The sequence below is a fragment of the Coenobita brevimanus genome, chromosome 100 (genome assembly GCF_032717465.1).
Source record: "Coenobita brevimanus isolate Jiangsu-jjx chromosome 100, ASM3271746v2, whole genome shotgun sequence".
Classification (NCBI taxonomy): Eukaryota; Metazoa; Arthropoda; class Malacostraca; order Decapoda; family Coenobitidae; genus Coenobita; species Coenobita brevimanus.
In genome coordinates, this window is record NC_137053.1 from 29,976,689 (window position 1) to 30,000,396 (window position 23,708).

Here is a 23,708-nt window from a genome sequence, read left to right on the forward strand (position 1 = left end):
GATATCTGTTACAGGAAAAAAGTTCCCATTTCAGACGGGAGTTATATTATCATCAAAGTCATTAATATCACTGTATAATGATCTAAAAGACAGATATGGCTTCAGTTACCTTCTGACAAGAAGACTAAATCAAGATGTCCTAGAAAACTTGTTTGGCATAATTCGTCAAATGGGTAGTGCAAATGACCATCCTTGCCCAGTAACCTTCAAGCATAGACTAAAAAGGTATATCTTGGGTCACAGACAAACTCTGTTATCACTGAAACCAAATACATTCCTAATAGATGAAGATAAGTGCATGACAGAAAGTTTGTCTGAATTTAAAACCTGTAGTTCTCCTATCAAGGAAAATCGTCCTCCAGCTCAGATTTCATCTGATACTTGTATTAGTGCTAACCTTTGTAACAATATATTAACATGTGATGGTAAAGAAGACTGTAGCGAGGAATTTAATATTCCAGATAATGAAGTTGATGCCTTTAATTATGTACTTGGATACGTTGTGTACAAATTCAAGGACAAATATCCTGACCTTGCCAGCACTGATGAGCCACCTAGTGACTGGATATCAGTCATGTCAAGGAATGGAGGCTTAAGGCGCATGGCACCACATTTTATTGAGAAGTTCAAAGTTGCCGAGGAAATGTTTAGAAAATTTCATGGTAATGAACTCATAGAAAGTGGTCCAGGACTTAAGGAAATGACTCACATAACATCATATGTTATACCAGAGGTGCCAAAGGAGGTAATTAAATTTTATATGCACTGTAGGTTACATTTCCGTATTAAGGTATTAAACAGACGTTCTGTCATTGAGAAGGTGAGAAATAAATACAAAAAATTAACAAAAGTTGTAGGGTAAAAGACATTACTGATGTATGGTGCTGGTCTGCATTGCAACATAAAGATAACCAAAGTTTTTGGATGTAAGATATTACTGATGTATGGTGTTGGTTTGCATTGCAACATAAAGATAACCAAAGTTGTTGGATGTAAGATATTACTGATGTATGGTGCTGGTTTGCATTGCAACATAAAGATAACCAAAGTTTTTGGATGTAAGATATTACTGATGTATGGTGTTGGTTTGCATTGCAACATAAAGATAACCAAAGTTGTTGGATGTAAGATATTACTGATGTATGGTGCTGGTTTGCATTGCAACATAAAGATAACCAAAGTTTTTGGATGTAAGATATTACTGATGTATGGTGTTGGTTTGCATTGCAACATAAAGATAACCAAAGTTGTTGGATGTAAGATATTACTGATGTATGGTGCTGGTTTGCATTGCAACATAAAGATAACCAAAGTTGTTGGATGTAAGATATTACTGATGTATGGTGCTGGTTTGCATTGCAACATAAAGATAACCAAAGTTGTTGGATGTAAGATATTACTGATGTATGGTGCTGGTCTGCATTGCAAAATTATGATAATTACATCATGTTAAACTTTTATTTCAGTTTTGTTTGCTCATGAGAAAACATTACCACAAGTGAACTTTATTAAGAGTTTAGATAGGTAGCTATTTGGTGATGATAATGATGTTGTGCTGATTATGAGAGAGAGAGAGAGAGAGAGAGAGAGAGAGAGAGAGAGAGAGAGAGGAAAGAGAGAGAGAGAGAGAGAGAGGAAAGAGAGAGAGAGAGAGAGAGAGGAAAGAGAGAGAGAGAGAGAGAGGGAGGGGGGTGAAGGTCAAACGAGATTATCAGACAGTGGGGGGAGGCGGAATGTCACCTGAGACCGTGAGAGATTAAGAGAGAGAGAATCATTTCAGTTTCCAAGTGACGTAGACACGAAGAAAAGTGGGAGGAGCCATATTTTAGGGGCGGAGTAAGCTGCGCATGAGCACACTGTTTGAGTCTCTACACTGTGGCCCTGCTTACCAGCAGGAGCGCAGGCCTCCCCACTGTTCTCCCAGACTGAGGCAACCTCCAGGAGGAGGACTTTTGCCCCAAGGACTGGTGGAGAGGCCTAATGTTATCCCCAGGACTCTTCTCCATCCAGTCAGCCCCCGAGGAGGACCTATACCTAACGGACTCCAGCCAGGAATGACGCCACAGACCCAACCTGACAGCATAGCCATGAGAAGGAGACTTCAGTCTATGGGCCTCTGAGGGTGCCCCCAGGACCCCGGGATGACCTCATCTCTCCCCAACGAAGGCAACGACCTTCCTCCACCAGGCCCCTGGGGGTGCTTCCAAGACTTATTTGGCCCAAGTCCCAAGGGCCAGACCCCAGTCCCCAGCCTCGACAGTGAGGGGCATTTCACCACCCCCAGCCTAAACCCTCGATAAGAGATGACACTCCTGAGAGTGGTCCCATGGCCGTGAGATGAAGGAAATCCTGATGGGACTCCTCCTACCCCAGGCAGATGACTGTGAGTCCCCAGGCCGCCCCCTTCCCCCTCTTCCGATCAGTGACATTCCCCAATAGTGACAGTGATATATGGCTCTTACAGACTGACAACGAGAAGCCAATACTGTGATATTATCGAAAACTGTGATTCAGTGAAATAAGGAAAACACCAGATACCATACATAACTATATTGTATACTAGTGCTTGTGGGCCCTTTGGGCCCCTTGCACTTGCTCCTGTGGAGGGCTCTCTCGTTTGTGCTGTTCTAGTGTAATGTTGTCATTTGGATTATTTGCAGCTTCGGGAATGGAACCCAAGTTATCCGAACGCAAGTCCAAACCACACACATGGACACACAGCTACTGCTACAGTTTTAATTCTACTTCTGGGCAAAAATTTCTTCGGAGATCCTATGCCGGACTTCGGGAGCAGCAATTTTTGGTCAAAATGTGATCGCTCAATAAGAATAGTAAAAGTTTTTCAATCATGATGCGACCAAGTTTTTTCGCATCAGCGATTTTTTTGTGATTTTTGTGCCAATTTTGGTGTGATTTGAATGTGTAGTTTCGGCTGCCCAAAATACACACACACACACACACACACACACACACACACACCCACACACACACGGCTAGTGCTATAGTATATTAGACAAGTGCTCGTGGGCCCTTTGGGCCCCTCGCACTTGCTCCTGTGGAGGGCTTCCGAGTTTATGTGCTGTTCTAGTGTAACTTTGTCACTTGGATTTTTTGCAGCTAACAAATTGATCGTGTTATTTGCCGCTTCGGGAATGGAACCCAAGTTGTCCGAACGCAAATCCGAAATACTTTAGTTGTACCTATGGGTAAAAAAGTCTACAGAGATCCTATGCCGGGCACCAGAAGTGGCATTTTTTTTTGGTCAAAATGTGATCGCTCATTAAATATAGTAAAAGTTTTTCAATCATGATGGGACCAAGTTTTTTCACATCAGCGAATTTTTTGCGATTTCTGTGCCAATTTTGGTGCGATTTGAATGTGTAGTTTTGGATTCCCAAAATACACACGCACACACACACACACACATGGATGGAGGGAAGTAACAAGTGGAGTCCCTCAAGGCTCAGTGTTGGCGCCAGTAATGTTCCTGATTTACGTAAATGATATGGTAGATGGAGTGAACAGTTATGCAAGTCAAATTGCTGATGATGTAAAGATCTTGAGGAAGGTAGAGGTTGAAGAGGATTGTAAAATACTGCAGGAGGATTTGGATAGGATACACAATTGGAGCCGGACGTGGGAAATGAAATTTAATGTAAAGAAATGTAAAATATTGGAAATGGGTAAAAGTACCAGGAGGCCATCACTGAATTATTTGTTGGGTAATGAATTAATCACAAAAAGGAGAGAAGAGAAAGATTTGGGAGTGCTGGTCCAAGATAGTTTGTCACCAGAAAAGCACATTAACAAGATAGTTGGAGAGACTTATAAATTCTTGACTAACATAAGAGTAGCATTTCAATATATGGATGAGGAGACGATGAAAAAATTGATAGTGGCCATGATCCGCCCCAGGTTAGAATATGCAGCGGTAGTGTGGTCCCCACACAAAAAGAAAGATATAAACAAGATTGAGAGAATACAAAGAACAGCAACCAAGATGGTCCCCAGTCTGACAGACCTGTCATACAGAGAGAGGCTGGAAAAACTGGATTTGCCTTCCTTAGAGGAAAGGAGAAAGAGGGGAGACATGATTACAGTGTTCAGGACCATGGTGGGAGTAGATAAAATTGACAAAGAAGATCTGTTTGTATGCGATAAGAGAGCAACAAGAGGACACGGAATGAAATTGAAAAAGTCAAGCTGCTTGAAGGATATCAAGAAATATAGCTTTCCTTACAGAAGTATAGACTCATGGAATAGCCTGGACAAAGAGATCGTCCAGTCTAAAAACTTAAACGAGTTTAAAACTAAATTCGACTTACTGAGAAACAGCGAAGGAAACCCACGAGCATAGTACATTCCGTGTATATCACAATTAGGTATATTAGGTAAATACTTAAATATTTGGAACGACTTAGACAAAGAGGTGGTGCATGAGAAAAACATTCATGTGTGTAAAGGTAGACTTGATAAATGTGGATATGGAGACAGGACAACACGAGCATTGTTCAATTCCTGTATACTACAAATAGGTAAATACACACACACACAAACATCTTTTCCTTTCCTTGGGATTATAAGTTAGGAAACAAAACCCTATATACATCAGAAAGAGAGAAAGACCTAGGTGTGATTATCAATAACAGACTATCTCCGGCTGACCACATCAGCGAGAAAGTACGGAACATGTATACACTGCTTGCAAATATGAGAATAGCATTTACATACATAAATGAAGACATGCTAAGAAGGATAATAACATCATTCATTAGACCAACCCTGGAATATGCATCAGTAGTCTGGAGTCCTCATCTCAAAAAGCACATAGACAAGATTGAAAAAGTTCAAAGGGCCGCTACAAGATGGATACCAAGCTTAAGGGACCTAAGCTACGTAGAAAGACTAAATAAACTGAATCTACCAACACTACAGGAGAGAAGGAAAAGAGGTGACATGATAATGCTATATAAGTGCATATCAGGAAAGGAGAAAATAGACATAAATGATTACTTAACATATGGAGAAGCATCAGCAAGAGGACACTGCAAAAAACTGCATAAGAAGAGAGGTGATAAAGACGTAAGGAAATTCAGTTTCCCAAACAGAGCAATTGATCAATGGAATGCACTACCGAATGAAATAGTGTGTGCCAAAACAATTCACAAATTTAAGGATATGTACGATAAATATGGTTTAAGACACGGGGCAGTACGAGCTTGACTCATTCCTGTAAAGATACAATTAGGTAAGAACAATTAGGTAAGGTAAGAACATACACACACACACACACATCTACAGTAGTGTTGTAGTATAACAGATGACAGGCGAACACTCAGTATTACTACTATAACTCAGTGTCAGTGTCCAGCCATCCTGTGTAAGTCCAGAAACGGAAAACAGTGACATAACTCTCAGTACTATCATTAAAATGCAGTGTAGTGCCACAAAGGGCGACCTGACATCCCCACAAGGAGCCCATAGAGGAACAGCGACAGCACGCTGGGACTCAGGGCTCCAACGGCATAAGTCCACGTGTCCGTCCGGGCTGTGTGCCCCTATGACCTGGAGCTCGCCTGCCGCCACCATAGCAGCAATACAAGACTACCTTCTGGGTGAGCCTTCCCAACCAAAATTGGGATGGAGCTGTTTCTTCAGCTCCTGCCAACACCCGAGACAGCCTTTAGCTGCTCCAAGGGAAATAAGGAAACGGCCTGTGGCCGCTCCTGCCTTTGTCAGGAGATGGCCTGTAGCCGCTCTTGAGACAGTCTGTAGAAGCTCAACCCTCCAGAAGGAGACGGCCTGTAGCCGCTCTGAGGGAAATCAGGAGACAGCCTGCAGCCCCTCCTGCCTTCGTCAGGAGACAGCCTGTAGCCGCTCTGAAGGTGCCCTCCCCAAGACGGCCTGTAGCCGCTCAACCCTCCTGAAGGAGACGGCCTGTAGCCGCTCTGAGGGGAATCAGGAGATGGTCAGCAGTCACTCCCACCTTCATCAGGAAACAGCCTGTAGCCGCTCTGAATGTGCCCTTCCCGAGACGGCCTGTAGCCGCTCTGAAGGTGCCCTTCCCGAGACGGCCTGTAGAAGCTCAACCATCCTGAAGGAGACGGCCTGCAGCAGCTCTGAGGGAAATCAGGAGACTGCCTGCAGCCGCTCCCACCTTCGTCAGGAGACGGCCTGTAGCCGCTCCGAAGGTGCCCTTGGGTCTGCTGGTAGCTGCTCCCTTCCCCAGGCCACGGCCAGTAGCCGGGCCCTATGGCAGGAGACAGCTTGTAGCCGCTCCTCCGTTAGGAGCTGACTCTTGTTCCCCAACCCACAACTCAGAGGGAGTCCCCAGCCTGGAGGAGTACTGGAGAGGCCCCGTGACTTCCCCCGGCCTCTTCTCCCTGCAACCAGATCTGGAGAAGACTCACCTGATGGACCCCGACTTAGGCCAGTGCCGCAGCCCCTTCCTGACGGCGCCGCCAAGGACAGGGGACCGCTCGCTGGTGCAGTGGTAACGCTCTCGCCTAGCATCTGCTAAGTCGGGGGTTCGCGCCTTGCTCGGGATGCGAAAAAGTTTCACTGACAAAGCGGGTGGTCACTGTCCTCCTTGAGCAAGAGGATGGGTGTGTGCGTGTGTGAAGGTCATGGCTTTGCCCTTAGATCGGACTATATGAGCTCTCAGCTCTCTTCCGGGAGGGTAAAATGCCGATGATCACAAAAACCATCACGTGATCTTGACCGACCCGGTGAATTACAGCCCTCTGGAACCCCAGACCGCCCCCAGGACCCCCAGGCGGGATCTCCCCACACCCCAACGCCGGAAATCTTCGTCCTCCGTCAGGTGCCTAAGCGAGACGTTCAGGCAGTTGTTCGGCCCCAGCCCTGAGGGTCGTACTCCTGCCCCCAGCCCTGAAAGCACGGGGCTCTTCGCCATCCGCAGCCCCGGACGAGAGAGGACGCCCCTGCGCGTGATCCTGTGGCCTCTGGACGCAGAGGCCCCGGCGAAACCCAGCCCCGTTATTAGTGAGGCTGACACCTCCGCCGACCTTGTCCCTGACCGCCACGACGCCCAGATCAGAAGGGAGTGACAGTGACTGCACAGTGTCCGTGACTCAGTGACATAAAGGCAGAGCAGCGAACTAACCACCTAACGGAAGTCAGTAAGAAAAGCACCAGTGATAATATCGAAGTGGTGAAGTGAGGAAAAGTGACAATGTAACCGTGAACGGCCACGCAGTGAGATACGGGTCTATTATAGTGAATACGCTACCATCTGATAACACCTACTAATACTAAAACCGTACACAGACCCCAGTGCTAAAGTAATTACTTACCAACGGTGAAACAGTACCATCTACTCCACGAATATATAAAACTAACTAATAATACATAAACCTCTGCCCCAAGTGCTATTCGTCTTGACCCGAGCAGTATCCTGCGGGATACTGATAACCCATATGGAGACATAAGAGTTGTAATTGTCCAGTGTATCTGTATCCGTGACATCTACCCGTTCCACTGTACAACTTAGTAATACACGTGTAAGGTAATTGCCTTGGGTTCTTGTGTCCTGCCTCTCTCCTATTTGTCTAAGCTCCGGTTAAGCCCAGCTACACACTAGGAGTTAGAGGGACGGGAAGCCGACCCTTAAAACACCTAGCATTACAATCGTAAAAACCAACCAGTCAGTGCCAAAACAAATTCCCCTGAATTCATAAAACCTGTGTTTTGCCTCCTTTGTGGAAAAGAGCCGTTTGTGCAGAGACTGTAAATGTTGTGTATTGCCCAGACCTGAATTAAGACTCCTGTCTATCTAGTATCCTGCGTGATACTCCAAACCTACTTTCCAGCCTATGTATTCATTTTGATCAGTTGTATGAACTGTTCCACAGTAGAGAATTTGTCAATACAAGTGTAAAGTTGACACCCTGTGTTTTTATGCCCTATGTCTAAGCTCCGGTCTAGAAAGGGAACCCAGCTACACTATAGGCGTCCTAGGGACGGGAAGCCGCCACTTAAAGAACTAGCATAACACACTGCTAAGTGGAAATAAAGTATTTGAATTTGAGTGCTGGTGTTCCAATATGGCGGCCAAAATCATACGCTCTCAGCGATGATCCATACTGTAGAGCTCAGTGGTATGGCTACACCCATAAAATAGTATAACCACTATTAAATATATGTAACTGTACTGGCTGAAGAAGGTGTGTGGCAAGACCCACCACCTTCTTTTCTTATATAAGTACTATGTATACCTTTCACAACAATGACTATTTCAAATAAAATAAAATAAAAACCTTCGATATATCTAAATGGTCCTGTTCCCGTCCCTCCCGGGTGGCTTTTAGTAGTACCAACGGAGGCAATCACGCACATGTTACACTTAGGCGTCCGCATGATTCCTTCCTGGGTTGGAGCCTGAGGAGGAAATTCATGGCAGAGTGGTACGCCTTGTCTGTAAACACCTGTGCGGCACCCTCTTGCTTGAAAAGTGAATTATCTGATTGTTTTAAGTGAGTGAATATATCCTTCGTTGAGGAAAGGGGTTTCGACAACTTGATCCACCATGAAATTTTCCTATAAGGTAAGTATCTGTATACGTTTTGTAGTTGCGATGATATTTTGTGGAAATTTAGGAAAATAGTCTGGATAATGTTTAGTAAATCTCGGTACTTCATCTCAAGCAGAAAATGTGGGAGAGTTGCCATTGATTTTTATTTAACTAACGATTGTATCATTTCTTTATAAACTATAACATCGTTGAGAGTGATTCGTAGCACTGAAAGCACTTCAGCACTGGGGGGAAAAAGTAATGGTCAAACTTTACACATTACCCTCATCCGATTTTCGACTTTTCGTTAACATTTTCTAGTAGAACTGGTCATTCTAAGAATCTTTTCTTCTATGACATTTCTCTCGCAAATTGATAATAAACGAGTTACAATCACAGACGAGCGCGCGCTCTGTCCGCTCACCCGCTCACATTTGAAAGTTTGTCCCCGAAGACTAAACTTTACACGTACTCCTCATGCGATTTTCGGCTTATCTTTAACATTTTCAATTGTTTTTGTTAGTGATTTTCGACTTTTCTTTAATGCATTATTTCTTATTTACACTCGGTTAGGTTTGGTTAATGTCATGGCCCCCCAGTTAGGAAGCACGGCCAGGGTTGGGGGTCTGGGGGGCAAAGCCCCCCAGTTAGGAAACACTAATTCCCTAAGAAGCTTAAAATTATTTTCTTCCGAAGGATTTTAGTGTTTTTCATTTGATTTTAATAACAGTTCCAGTAGGAAATCACTCGCTTTTGCGTTTTTCCCCCACCCAACACCCCGGTTTCCCACAGGTCCCCCAGTATTCCTGGGGGAGGGGGAAGAACCGCAAAAAATTACATTTCAAGTGATAACAAACATCCAACCTGAGTGTTTTCGGTTGTTTTTGGTGTGATTCTTGTTGATTTGGACCGGTCCTTTCCACTAGAAGTCACTAGTGGCGTTCAACAAAAACTAGCGACTTGCGATAGAAACGAAGGTCAAAATCGATCGAATCACACCAAAAACAACAGGAAACACTCAGGTTGGATGAAAAAATTGGATGAGGGCAACGTGTAAAAATGAGGAGTACGTGTAAAGTTTGGTCTTCCGGGACAAACTTTCAAATGTGAGCGGGTGAGCGGACAGAGCGCGCGCTCGTCTGTGATTGTGATTGGTGGAAGTAACTCGTTTATTATCAATTTGCGAGAGAAATGTCATAGAAGAAAAGATTCTTAGAATGACCAGTTCTACTAGAAAATGTTAACGAAAAGTCGAAAATCGGATGAGGGTAACGTGTAAAAATTTACCAAAGTAATGACAGTGTGGGTTTTGCACCAAGATGTGACGAAAGTTATGGCACTAAATAAAAAATTTAAAAGTGGGTCCATTTTTGTTTTTTCACATCACTTGATTTTGAAAAAAAAAAAAAAAAATGGTTAATTTTAGTGTGATTTGAATTAATTTGATCTTAATTTTTGTTGAGAAGCACTGTTTTTGGAGGTAAGCCTACCTAAGGTTATCACCAAAACAAGTGAATTCTGACAAGAAATGAAGGGAAAAAAAATCACTCAAATCACACTAAAACAACCAGATAGGCTAATCGCATTTCTAACCTAAAGTAACCTAACCTAACCTTAAATGTTGTCAGAGGATTCGATATCCCCAACGGCCTTGAGGAAGCAGGCAGAACATGGTGATTGCATAGGAGGTTCATAGTTTCTTTGTTATTCTTAAAAAACCGAGCGATGGCCTCGTATCCCGAAAGGGTACATCCGCTGCAAGAGGAAGCCATCGTGCAACTGAATGATGTATGTGATATTTGAAATTTGAAGATGTGCAGTGTCAGTGATTTGATTGGCCTGCCTTTTTGCTGATTTTAATCTAATTGGCGGTGAGGTCCAGGCATGCACAGTACAGTATTCACGTGATGTCATGCTTGGGAGAGGCCCATGGCAGGAGGAAAGAGCGCCATGTATGTTAGAAATTGAGGTGAGATCCACGGTAAATACAGTACCCTCGTGTCTGACACGGTACTATTGTCATGCACAGATCCTGTGTTGGACAAACAACAGAGCTTATGAGGAAAAATGAATTATGTCAGCAGCCCTAGGAAAAGTCACCCTAAATACCTACCATATACCTATACATATATTGGTACTACTGTAATTATAATAAATGATACTGTAATATGAATGATAACCAGCCTTTTAGGATAGTGTTGGTGCGGTTGCTGGGAATGGAAGGTGGTATCCGAGGCTGTAGGTAGTCCTACTGGGTCCCCGATGGATGGCTGCTGGCGTCACTAGCGGGTAATGGCTGCTGCTCCTCCTCAACCTCCCTCATAAATCCTTCGAAATCACACTCAGAATCACTTTCCTTGTCCACATCCATGGAAGGTCCTGCTTCTGCCTGTCCTAGCACTCTTCTCTCTTCCTCCTTTTGCTGGAAGAAGCTAGTGATGAGTGTCTGAGTCCTGTTGTTAATGTGCCTCCTGTACAGATCAGCATAGTAATGCACACCGTCTTCCATGGTATGTATCATTTCCTGGCGTTGGACTTCATTAGGCTCCCTGTTCATGGCCTCCTTAAGAATTTCAACAGCATGAAGGATCTCGATAACATTCTGCATCTTCAGGGAGGGAGTTGGGGTCTGCAGCAGCCTCCTCCTCTACCTGCGCCTCATCAATTGCAGCAACTCGTCGAACAGCTTCATCCAGGGTGGTCTTCTCTCGGCGTTGCACAAGGTCTGTTAAGTCCTCCTCTGCAACCATCTCACAGCCGGGGACCCTCTGAAATTCTGCCAAGGTTGCCTGCCTGCTGTTCTCAGGGCACTGAAGTGAATCTTGTTGATGAGAAGTGGTGCAGTATGGAGTTAGCTTGCGCCAGGCATGGTTGATTTTTGCGACGTTAACACTATCCCAGGCGGCCACAATATTGTCAGCACAATTTTTCATGTTGTACCGTACTTTTTCCAAAACCGTACAACAGTCATAGCAGCAGGGTTACTTGGAGTAGTTGATGTCATGTCAGGGTGGGGAGATTCCTGAGGTGGTGATGCTGGCGGTGGTGTGGCAGTGCTTGTTCCTGGTACAAGTGAGTCACGATCAGGAGAGGACGAGCGAGATGATGCTGGTGAACTGTCGGGGCTTCCACCCAATTCTGCCTCCATCTGCTTCACCTCTGAAAAAGTTTCTATTGCTCTCTGAAGATGTCGGCTTAGTCTCTGGTTGTAAAACATCATGAAGTTACATATGATCTCCTGGTCAAGAGGCTGCATAAGTGATGTGGCGTTGGCTGGTAAAAACACCACCTTCACTGCTGGGTGTACGTTGGCCAAGTTCTGAGGATGTCCACGGGCGTTATCGTCAAGCAGGAGGATTTTCTCGGGAAGTTTCGGAGCTCTCATCTTGCGTTTTGCATCGAGGATGAAGTGTTTCGTAAACCATTCCATGCAGGATACGGCAGTCATCCAACCCAAGTCATTTCTATACCAGATAACATCCAGATCTGCCATAGAGCGGTTGTGAAAGTACCTTGCTTATCAAAAACGGTCTCAGTTTATGAGACTCGGAGGCATTGACGGTCAGGAGTAGAGATACCTGGAACTTACTGACCTTCCTGCCTCGTCCTTGTCAGCTGGTTTTCGTGATATAAATGTTATTAGGCAACTTCTTCCATTGTAGTTCCGTCTCGGCCATTTTGTACACTTGATGTGCTGTGTACCCTTCCTTCTCTATTATGTCCTTCAGTAGAGCTGGGAATTCTGAGGCAGCGATGTGGTCTGCTGAAGCGCAACTTGGCCTGCCGTTTCTCTTTCCTCTTCAGAAACAAAGCAAATCACCCTGTAGAGGCATGGAATGAGTCAGGCTGTGACCCAGTCCACCTCGCAGCTACACTGTAGAACTTCTTCGCCATCTCCCTGATGTTCAAAGAATCTACAGGAACACCCTCTGCCTCCTTCCTCTGTGTGTACATACTGAGGTACCGCTTCATTATGATGATTGCTGGATCAGTAGGCCTGCACCTGGAGTCAAGTGGCCCTCCTCTGTAAGCCTTCACTGCTGCCAGGATCTTGTCTTGGTTTTTTATTATAATCCTGCCGCTGGCTTCATTCACATCGTAGACCTTGGTGATGTCCACATTCCTCTCCCCTTTCTTCTTCCTCTCGATGATTTCTAGCTTGGTGGCCTGAGGGAGGTGCCGCTGCTTCTTGGGGTTCTCAGAAGGCTTGCTAGGCATCATGAGCAGGGTAAAATGCAGTAGCAAGGGCAGAAAATGCAGCAAGAAAAATGCACCGTCCAACTGAGTGGCACTGTGGTGGGAGAAATTTAAACCACGTGAGAGCAGAAGCATTTTTAATTGGGCGACATCACGATCATGTCACAATAGTGGGCGGGGGAGGCTACTTGATCGGAAGTTTTGATTGGCTGTCAGCGTCACGGGAACGTCCAGTATGACTGTGTTGTACTGGGGGTGATGGTGTTAGAGGCGAACTCTGCGGATTTTGCCCACTTTTCGGAGCTCCACCCGTGTTATGCTAATGCACCCGTGTTACAGTAATTAAATCATACTAATTTTTTGCTCTCCGTGTTGGACATGAGGGTACTGTAAATGAGGCCCCTAATAACATAGTGTACCGAATGCCACATGTTGAAAACGGAGAAGAACGCAGTTAAAGTTGTGTAACTTTCAAAAGCCATAATTTTGGAACTACATTCAATCCTCGTAAACTGCGGCAATTTGGGTCTGGACCACTGCCGCAGATTACAAATTCCGCCTTTTATAAATAATAACTCATGTGAAAAATTAATTAGGGTCTGGACTTTGGCCAACCACCCCACAAAGCACCCTACCTACACCTATCTAGGCACCATCAAACACACGCATACAAATTTAGGAATATTCATTGCATGTATTTAATAGAAATAAGCAAGGTTAAGGGATCTCACCTTAATCCTATGACGATATTGCTTAAGTGAATGAAGTGGAGTGGTGTTGGGAAGAACTTAGAACCTCTCAGCATGAGGTGGGGGTGCTCCCTCATGCTGTTCTCCCTTCTCCAGCTCCTCAGCCTCCCTCAGGAAGCCCTCAAAGTCTGCCTGGTTTTGTTTTGGTTTCTCTCTGGTTTTGTAGATCGTCCTTATGGTCGACTTGTTCCTCCCATATTCTTTCGCCAGGCTTGCAAACTTCTCTCCCTTCTCAACACGACAAATGAGCTCCAAACGTTGACTGTACGACAACGGTGGCTGCTTCTTGATGCCACAGGGCGTAGAGCTCTTCTTCGGGGGTTCGGGAGGGTCCATGGAAGGTAGGAGGTGGGGGGAAAGTGCACAAAAAATGGCAGGTAGCTCTCGTACCACACGGTGATGCTCTGTACTGTGCGGGTTGGCGGGCAGAACAGCAACAACATGGCGGCATTAGTATGCACACTTGCCACCAGGGACGGGAGATGATTGGTTGTTGGGTCGCGGTTATCAAATTGAATGCCACGGTTTACGATTCTCCTCGGAAAAGGCCTACTTCGGTGCCTAGATCCGCGATTTTCATGATAACCGGTTTAAGGGTGCTGGCAGTCTGACAGCCACTTTGCCGCTGATTACGAATCCGTGGTTTATAACACGTGGTTTACGAGGATTGAGTGTAATGAATATTTTTTAGTGCCTTTTTTTCTATATTTTAGCTTGAAGTTCGTACTTTTGTGTCATGCTAATCTTGGTGGAAGAGAAATTAGTAGCAATCTGAAAGGTACACCAATAGCTGCGTTTTTCTCCAGTGTAGTTATTGAGAGACAAAACGTACTCTCAGTAAGCATTTTTAACAACCAAACCAACCAAAGATTTCAGTGGGAAATGTTTAGAAAAGCAAAACAGATGTATGTAATACTATTTTCAGAAATTAAAAACCATTATAAAAAAAGAAATATTTCATTTTAGCCATTTTGGAATAATGGTAAGCTCTTTTTCTGTTATGAGAAGGACCAGCAGCTTTTTGCTCACTACTAGAGTCACTCATGTTCTTGAGACAATGAGAAAAAACACTAAAACAGCTCTGAAAATAGCCAGATAATCCAGGGAGTGTTCTAGGCCGGCTTGTAAACAAAATACTGCGTCACATCGCGACAGATTACCAGAACACAGTTGCCAATGTCTTGCTGAGCTCTCTGCCTTTCCCATTTTCTGTACATTATGGCTAACTTACCCATAAAATCCTGCAATTTTATGCTAAAATATTCCATTATGTTAGAATAATGGTACAATAAGTAATAATGCTAAAAAAAAAAAAAAGAAAATGCATGACTGTGAGCATAAAGAAATGCCAGTATCTGGTAACACCAGACAACATGTTGCTGGGAGGCATTTGGCACACCCTATGACCAGCATGAAGGCTTGTCGACGCAGTGAGGTGAAGCGGGCAGTGAGACCATGTTACAGAAGGGGAATTTGGACCCTAATGCCAGTTGCTTTCTGTACCTCGTGGTTGCTTTCCAAATCAAAGAGGGTTTGGCTACATAGTGGTATACTTAACTCAGTTTTACTTGCTTGGTACACTGTGTTATTAGGGGCCTCAAATATATATATATAGGATTTTCACGTTAAATATACATTTTTGAAAATTATTGTGGAATAGACTCAGATTAACGTGGTCTGCAATTTTGTTGTGTCAGTTTCCTGGATTGATTGATGTGAACTACCCTACCGAAAATTGGCCAAAAAGTGAAGCTGCAGGAGAGCTCCAATGAACAGAATTTATACATGTACCGTATTTATTCATACTTTACCATAAAAGCTCAGGTCTTCCAGATTTACTGTTTAGCTATGTGGGTCTTACACAGGTTGATTAGAGTAGGTTAGGTTAGAAGTTTTGGGCTGATATGAATTGGGGGGCCTCAAACATCATTTTTATTTGCAAATCTATTTGGTTAAAATCACCATGTGGTGACAGGATTGAGAGAGAGAAAGACAGGTTTTGGGATTAGCTGGATGAAGCAGTGGGAGAAATACCCAGGAGCTATAAAGTGATTGTAATGGGTGATATGAATGGAAGTGTAGGCACAGGCCCTGAGGATAACATAATGGGTTGTAATGGAGTACCAGGAGAAAATGATAATGGGAAGTGACTGAAGGATATACGTCAGGAAAGCAGGTTGTGCATTTGCAACTTGTATTTCAAACACAAAGGTGTGCATAAATATACCGGTAATTGGTATAGAGGGAACAGGGATCATGCTGAAAGGAGCCTGATTGATTACCTGCTTGTAGAGAGGTCGATGCTGGGAATGGTTGCTGATACGAGGGCCGTGAGAGGATGATGTGGAGTTGTTCAGATCATATGATTGTGGTATGCGAGATCAAGCTGAGAGGAGTGAGTTGGGTCAGGAGAGAGAGGAGCAGTCAGGGAGAAGCTAAGGTTCAAAGAAATGGCAGATGATTACAGGGCCAGAGTAGAGGAGGAGTTAGAATCAGTGAACTGGAATGAAATGGATCTGGACAGCCTGTGGAATGCATATAGGGATTGCTTAGTTAGGAATGCTGAATTGATGTGTGGTGTGACAAGAGTAACAACAAAGAAAAAAGGTACGACATGGTGGGATGAAGAGATAAGAGAGCAGGGGAGGAAGAGTGATTAGCTAGATCGGTTACAGGATAGGGGTTCAGTTGCAATAAGAACTGAATATATTGAGAGCAAGAAGCTTGTAAAGAGACTAGTGAAGAGGAAAAAATCCATCCATCATCCAATCTTATGTTGCACCACGAGGAGCGTAAGAGCCTGAGGCTGGGCAAGTTGGTCCGGACATTTAAGATGAGAGTGACCAGCCTCACTCATCCCTGAGTGGCATTATGTGAGCAATAAACCCCAGCCACCCCTTGAATATAAACCTGCACCAACTCAATGTGATTGGAGCACCTTAATTACTCGCTAAACCACCAGGTGCCATAATTTGGTTTATGTGGTTACCACCCAACGTAGTAAATGGTTTCCTGGTGTACAGGAAACCATTTGGCATGTCACTTAGTGTAGAGTCACCCATAGGCAGAAGGAAGAGGAAAGAAAGACGGAAGAGGGAGTGTAAAGTAGTCCGTAGGCAGAAGATAGAGGAAAGAAAGAATTGGAAGGATGGAAGAGAGGAAAGGGCAGACACTAAAAGCAGCACATTGAGTGAGTGGATGGTGAGTGGCCTCACCCACCACTAAATATTGGTAATTCACATAAAGGTTTTGGTGGAAAAACATATGGGAGTTCAAATATCAGTTGCTTGGATAGCAGGTTCTGCCAAAACATAAGGTATATTTTGGTAAGTTGGCAGTATGATAGTACATAACATAGATACAGGGTATTTTTACCATACAGGGAGGTGATGGATAGATACAAAATCATACATCTTCATTAATTTGTGGCATTATTTCCTCTTTCAGTTTTCCAATCTTCTGGGAACAGTGTACAGAAGTGGCACCATCATATTCTCCAAGGATGGTAACTCAGTCCTATGTCCAGTGGGAAACAAGATATCTGTGTATGATCTGCGAAACAACCGTTCTCACACCCTCCCAGTTGAAGGTCGACATAACTACAGTGCACTGGCCCTTTCTCCAAGTGGTGTTTTACTGGTAGCTGCCCAAAGCGGTATGATGAAACTGAGCCATTTTGTATCACAAGGGTGAGCCAACAATTGCTTCGATTACCAAAATTTTCATCCAAACATCCATCATCCAATTTTTTTGTTCTCTCTCTCTCTTCTTCTTCCCTATCAGGAGCGTCGAGGCTCAGGGCTAGACGACTTAGTCTCAGCATTTAAGGGAAGGATGATGAGTTCACTTGCCCATGATTGTCATTATTTAAGCAATAAACACCAACTGCCACTCTGATGGAAACCCTTACAGGTTCCATCTGGTTGGAGTGCCCTAACTCAGTACATCACCAAATGTCATTCGGTTGTATGGTTACTACCCAGCATAAATGGTTCCATGGATTACAGGAAACCATTTGGGTTTTCAGTCAGTGTAGAGTCACCTGCAGGCTGTCATATACTCTTCTGTCATATACTGTTTGCTCACCCTTGTTGCCATTTTACTGTACAGTAACCCCTCCAATATCCGGATCAATAGAGCCATAGGCAGGTCCGGATAGTGGTCCTGTCCGGATATTGGGCCCCAGCTTATAGACTTGTACTTATGGACCCTGACTCTGAAAAACACCTATACAACTCCCTCTGGACATGCATTGCACCTATTTAAGACCCAAATCACACCAATAAGGGACATAAAAGACTGAAATAAATGCAAAAGAACCATAAAATGAGGTTTTAGAGGTGAGTTTATACAATATTAAACATTCTGGGTACTTACAAGTCCCTTGCTCTTGGACTGGTTTGAACCGCCAGTTTGCAGTCCACAGTTAATCCTCTGCACTCTAAATTCTAATTTCTTAACACTGCACAACACTGTAAATTCCTGTGTGTTCTAGTGGCAAGGTATTGCAGTTTATTCACTGTTTATTCACAAAAAACAAGCACCTGTGGCTTGCACTGTTATGAGTATCTGCTCTCCATCGGAGTTAAGCTGTGACTGTTGATGTTGGTGGGGTAACACAGTTGCCAGATCGCAACAGCCACATTACCAATCTCCTCAACTTTCATTGTCAAATATAACTTTTCATTACCAAATTTGTAAAGCTAGCATATATTCTTCACTAATTATATATACAAGTGGAAATACATGTAATCACTCTCCTTATAACTAACACCATGTTGATTATTTTCACACTGTGTAGGGTAACAGATTAATCAGAGAGAGCAAACAATCCACCATCTCCATCCTGTGTATCCTCATACATGTGAAAAATCCATTTGGTAATGCATTATTTTAATTCATTACCAAACGATTTTTCATTACCAAATTGGCCCACACTTGGTAATGAAAAATACCAAATGGCAACCTGACAGGGGAGGGGGGAGGGGGAGGAAGGAAGGAGTGAAGGGACCATGGTGTAACAGCTGTTTGGCGCCAGGCGAGAATTTCAAATTATGGGAGGGAAAAAATTCCGATTTTTTTCGAATTTTTTGTGGTTTTTGGCCCATTTTGGGAATATTGGATCCCAGGAGGATTATGTCCGGTTAGTGGGGATGTTCGGATATTGGGCGTTCGGATATTAGAGGGATTACTGTATTTGTATACATTACATCCATTTTTATAGAAGGTTGCAAGACTGTTACTGTCATTACATGCATTCTTATTGTCCCACATTATCAGATGAACTTGCATTGGGTCTCTTGACATAGTTTCATTGTTATTTACCTGAAATTTGCAGCTGAAGCCTACCCAAGTTTCAAACTTAGCAGCATATTGGCTCTTAATATTAGTCTGCAAGAGTTTGTGTAACAGAAAGCTTGTTAGGATCTTATATCTAACTTCATGTTCTTTAGAAGCAAGTAAAATTAACAGGTGAGTGTTCATCTCAAATGCTGACCCAGTCTGGGAAGCACAGTACTAATTTAGTAACCATGCAAAACACAGTACAGTGATCACTGTACTTTCCGGACGCCCACTTTCCGAACTCCTCACTTACCCGACATTGTGGGCCTGGACCTTCGGAACCCAAAAATGGCCAAAAAAAGAAGAAAATCTAAAAAGAAAAAAAAATCTGAATTTTTTCCCACCTGTAATTTGAAATTGCCGCACGGCACCAAACAGCTGTTTACACCACGACCCCTTCACCCCTTCCTTCCTCCCCCTTCCCCCCTCCCCAGTCACGGTTGCCATTTGGTATTTTTCATTACCAAATGTGGGTCAGTTTGGTACTGAAAAGTTTGTTTGGTAGTGAATCAGCATGATCCATTACCAAACAGATTTTTCACATGTATGAAGATATAGAAAATGGAAACGGTGGACTGTCTGCTTTCCTTGTTTATTCTGCTAGCATACACAGCACAAAAATAAAGATACTGCTGATTATAAGGAGAGTGATTATTTCCATTTGCACTTATAATTAGTGAAGAATAAATGCTTCCTTTAAGAATTTGGTAATGAAAATTTAAATTTGGTATTGAAAATTGAGGAGTTTGGTAATGTGGCCGGGTTCAGATCTGGCAACCGTGTCCCCAATTACTGCCCAACCTTCATTCAGGGAAGACGTCCATCGTAATGGATGCTGCACGTGCTCGTTTTTTATGAATAAACAGTGAATAAACTGCAATACCTCGCCATTAGACCACATGGGAATTTACAGTGTTGTGCAGTGTTAAGAAATTAGAATTTAAAGTGCAAAGGATTAAGTGTGGAGTTGAGTGTGGAGTGCAAAGTGGCAGTTGAAATTGGCGTGGTTCAGTTAAGAAGAATGTGCAGTGTTAAACAATTATAACTCACATTGCAAAGAATTAAGTGCAGCACAACACAGGATTACTGTATGTGCATCAAGAGCATTTTCACAACTACCAGAGCCTTAGAGAGCTAGAGAAGGCAGCTACAGAAGTGCTGTAAGTACAGTACCCTGTACACTGCTAGGCATAAGTATTTTCCAACTCACTTCTAATTCCTCATTCTCTGGTTCCTTTTCATTTATTTCATGCTTTATGTCCATTATTGGTGTTAATAGGGTCTTAAATAGGTTTAAATAAGTGCTATGCATGTCTGGTAGGGAATTATTTAGGTGGCTTTCAAAGTTAGGCTGGGTTAGGGTCTTTAACCCTTTAACCGCTGGCATTGTTTTGCCCCGACTGGCCTCTCCCGCGGGGGTTCCAGCCAAAATGTAAACAAACTTTAAACCTTTATAACTCTGCACAGAATAAATCTAGAGCGAAAAATAAGGTACCATTAGAAAGTACTAACCTTTGGCTTTGCAATGATGTAGGTTTCATGATTTCATTGACTATCACTGGATGGGCAGTGCCATTAGAAGTGAGCAATCTAAAATCACTATTTTTCGCTCACACACCATTACCAAATGCCAACCTCATTCTGATAATAATACTATAAACATATATGAACACTGCACATACGATAAACACCCACTCTGTGTTCACTGAGGCAGGTAAAAGGCACTGTAATTGCCCGCACTTCACTGCCACATCAGCGGTGTTGTAATCACTATTTTTTGCTCACACACCATTACCAAATGCCATCCTCATTCTGATAATAATACTCTAAACATATATGAACACTGCACATACGATAAACACCCACTCTGTGTTCACTGAGGCAGGTAAAAGGCACTGTAATTGCCCGCACTTCACTGCCACATCAGCGGTGTTGTCACTCACACAGCTGGACAGATACTGATGCGTGTTTGGTCAGGGGTGGGGTGGGGGGCCTGGGGGGTGGGAGGAGGGAGGTGGGGGTCGGCTGGAGTGAAAGAACTTAATAGCTACTCTCCCTTGAAACAGTTGGCGCATGGAAAAAACGCGCTGTATTCAAAATATTCACAAACATTCGAGAATGACACCCGCAGTTTGGTCCAGTTTTTGCAATGTCATTCTGGGATGACACCCGCGGTTAAAGGGTTAAGTACCAGTCCAGCAGTCAGAGGCCCACTATCCAGACGGGACCACTTTCCGAATATGCCTTTGGCTTTATTACATCAGGTAGTGGAGGGATTACTGTATTTAACCCCTTTGCCACGAGGGTGACTAATCTTGCGTTTTAGCATGTACAAGGCTCCCCCCCCCCCTCGTTCCCCCTCGTTCCCCCACACTACTTTTCCAGGGAAAAACTGCTATCTTGTGAAAATAGCTATGGTGTTTTGTATGTTTGTTTATATTTGTGTATGTGAGAATACGCCTATGTGTGTAAGATTGAATCTGTCACTGGTTGTGCTTGTTATAAAATTAATATAAATCAGAAAATATTTTTGAGTGGGTTTATAAAAATTACAGTGCAGTGAAAGATTGTATATATACGAATTAATTCAATGAACTGTGAGTCCTTGATATATGAGAGGGATAGGGACCAAAAAAAACTTTCGTTATTCGAAATTTCGTATATCGTAACGATTTTCCCCAATGAAATATTCATATAAATGGGGGGATGTGTCCCAGGAGCCCCTCGGACCCCCATCTAAACTTTACCCCCCCCCCCATATTAAGTAAGCAATACCTGTATACAATTGTAGAGAAGGAGGTGGCCATATTCGTGTACATCTCCTTTTTCTTCGTCACAGTACCAATGGTGGAAATAGCAAGGCATAAAGCACGCCCAATCTCTGAGACTCCTTGCCCCTCCTCATGGGGTCTTATAATTTCCAATTTCCTTTCCAGAATTAGATTATGGTGCTGCTGCTTCTTTTGCAGTGGGCTTCCCTAATGCTAGAGATGATGCAGGGCACTTGGGAGGCATGGCGAAACAATACGAAAAGGTGAAGGGCTGCGAAAATATCCTCACACAGAGCGAGGCTGTGAGGAGAGGAGGGATGTGGACGCAACTGAGAAGTGCTTGAAAATTTGTTTACCAGAGAGGGGTTAGTTCATTTTCTTTCGGCAAGCGAATGTGGCTCCATGCACTGCGCCCATTTTGAATTTTTCATACAGTATTCCATTAACCCCTTTATAGCTGCCGGCCTTGAACAACACATCACTGTTTCGGTGTCAATGACGTTGAGTTAGGGCATTATAAAAAACTACGAACAATTACAGGAAGAGAACGAAGGTCACTAGTGAGTGTACATGACCCTACTCGACCATCCCATCTGTCAGGCGTTTTCTTCACTCCAGATGTATTCGCCGATGTTTACATGCCTACGTTCCAGGCACACTAATTTTGAGTAAGTTTCTTTCAGCAAGAGAACATAATTTACCACCCTCAAAATAGTCAGAAAAATATAGAAGACAACCTAGAGGAATATGAACTGAATTGATACGGTCTTTAGGCTTTATGCTTACACGAAAGATTGTGGGTTTTACAGTTTTAAGAGACGACATGGAACAAAAATGTTTACTAATCAGAAAAAAATTACTCTTTCGTCCCACATGTTCTCGTAGGTTATCATTCAGTTCCACATTCTTCGTTCGATATCACTCTTCCCAATATATTTCGGACCGACTTAGCACATTTATTTCTGCTCCTTAGAGTTAGTGTACATTTACTGCTCATTCTTTTGTTTGTTCTTATGTGTACACTATGTGTGAAAGAGAGAGGACTGATACAAACAATGATGTATTCCATTATCGCTTTCATAGCTGCTGGCCCTGAACAATGCCTTACTGTGCTGGTGTCAGTGACGTTGAGTTAGGGTGAGCTGTAAAAAACTGCGAGCAATTATGGGAAGGGAATGTGGGTCACTGGTGTGTTTACACGACCCTACTCTACCACCGCAAGCAGTCTGGCGTTCACAGTTCACTTCGTCCCAGATGTTTTCGCGGATGTTTACATGCTGATGTAACATGCATCATTTAATTCTAACACGAATCATAGCAAATCACAGGGTGGGTTTAGGGGAAAAAATAATTTAAAAAATGAAAGCCAGGTGTGCCAGACGGGTCTTTTCACATATGTAAGAAAAAGCAATTGATTTTAGAACTTTGAAAAAATAGTCCCAAGGCTGACCACGGTAGCACACAAATATCTAAACCCACAGCCATTGAGGGGGCTAAACATATGTTTTACTTTAAGCAGTAAAAGCACTTACCAAATCTGTTCTTCCTGATAGTCTGTTATATTTTTCAGAATAGTTCTGGGTTGGTAAATACAGTAAACATTTCTTATTAAATCTGTTTCCCTGTCATTTTTAGCTGTTCTGGTGTGACAACTCTTGTTTATTTCATTAACATAATGGCGGAAAGGACTGCTCTTCCCTAAGTGTTTAACTAAACCTGGCCTAACTGAGCTTATCTGTACCTAATAATTTTAACCTAACCTAACCTGCAGTTGGGAAATTGGGAAACGATATCCACCTGTGAGCACGTTGAGTTTCTTCCACTGCACTGGAAACGATCGTAGTGGAAAGTGACGATAATAACGGGAAGGAAATTTTTCAGCAAGAAAAAGTAATTTGCCAAACTGACAGTTGTCAGAAAATTACGGAAACAAGTTGGAGGATTATGAATTGAATTGGTAAGGTCTTTCTGCTGCTTCAAGTGTACAATGAAAGACACAAGTAACTTCCCAAAGTCTGATGAATATAGCGTGGAAAAATCGAACCATTTGAAACATTCACTAGTAGAAACAGGGTTTTCATTGTATTTTGCCTAGTGTGAATTTTCTTCAGTCTG

General features: G+C 43.3%; 1 protein-coding gene across 1 annotated transcript in view; it reads left to right on the forward strand.

Annotated features, from left to right (window-relative positions):
* Positions 1-8,439: 8,439 nt before the first annotated feature.
* LOC145414694 (periodic tryptophan protein 2 homolog) overlaps positions 8,440-23,708 on the forward strand; it is a 632,863-nt gene continuing 617,594 nt past the window's right edge. Inside the window, exons 1-2 of the mRNA XM_080284215.1 lie at positions 8,440-8,566; positions 16,927-17,134. Coding sequence (XP_080140341.1) covers positions 8,549-8,566; positions 16,927-17,134 — 226 coding nt within the window. The 5' untranslated portion in view covers positions 8,440-8,548. The remainder of the gene's footprint in view (positions 8,567-16,926; positions 17,135-23,708) is intronic.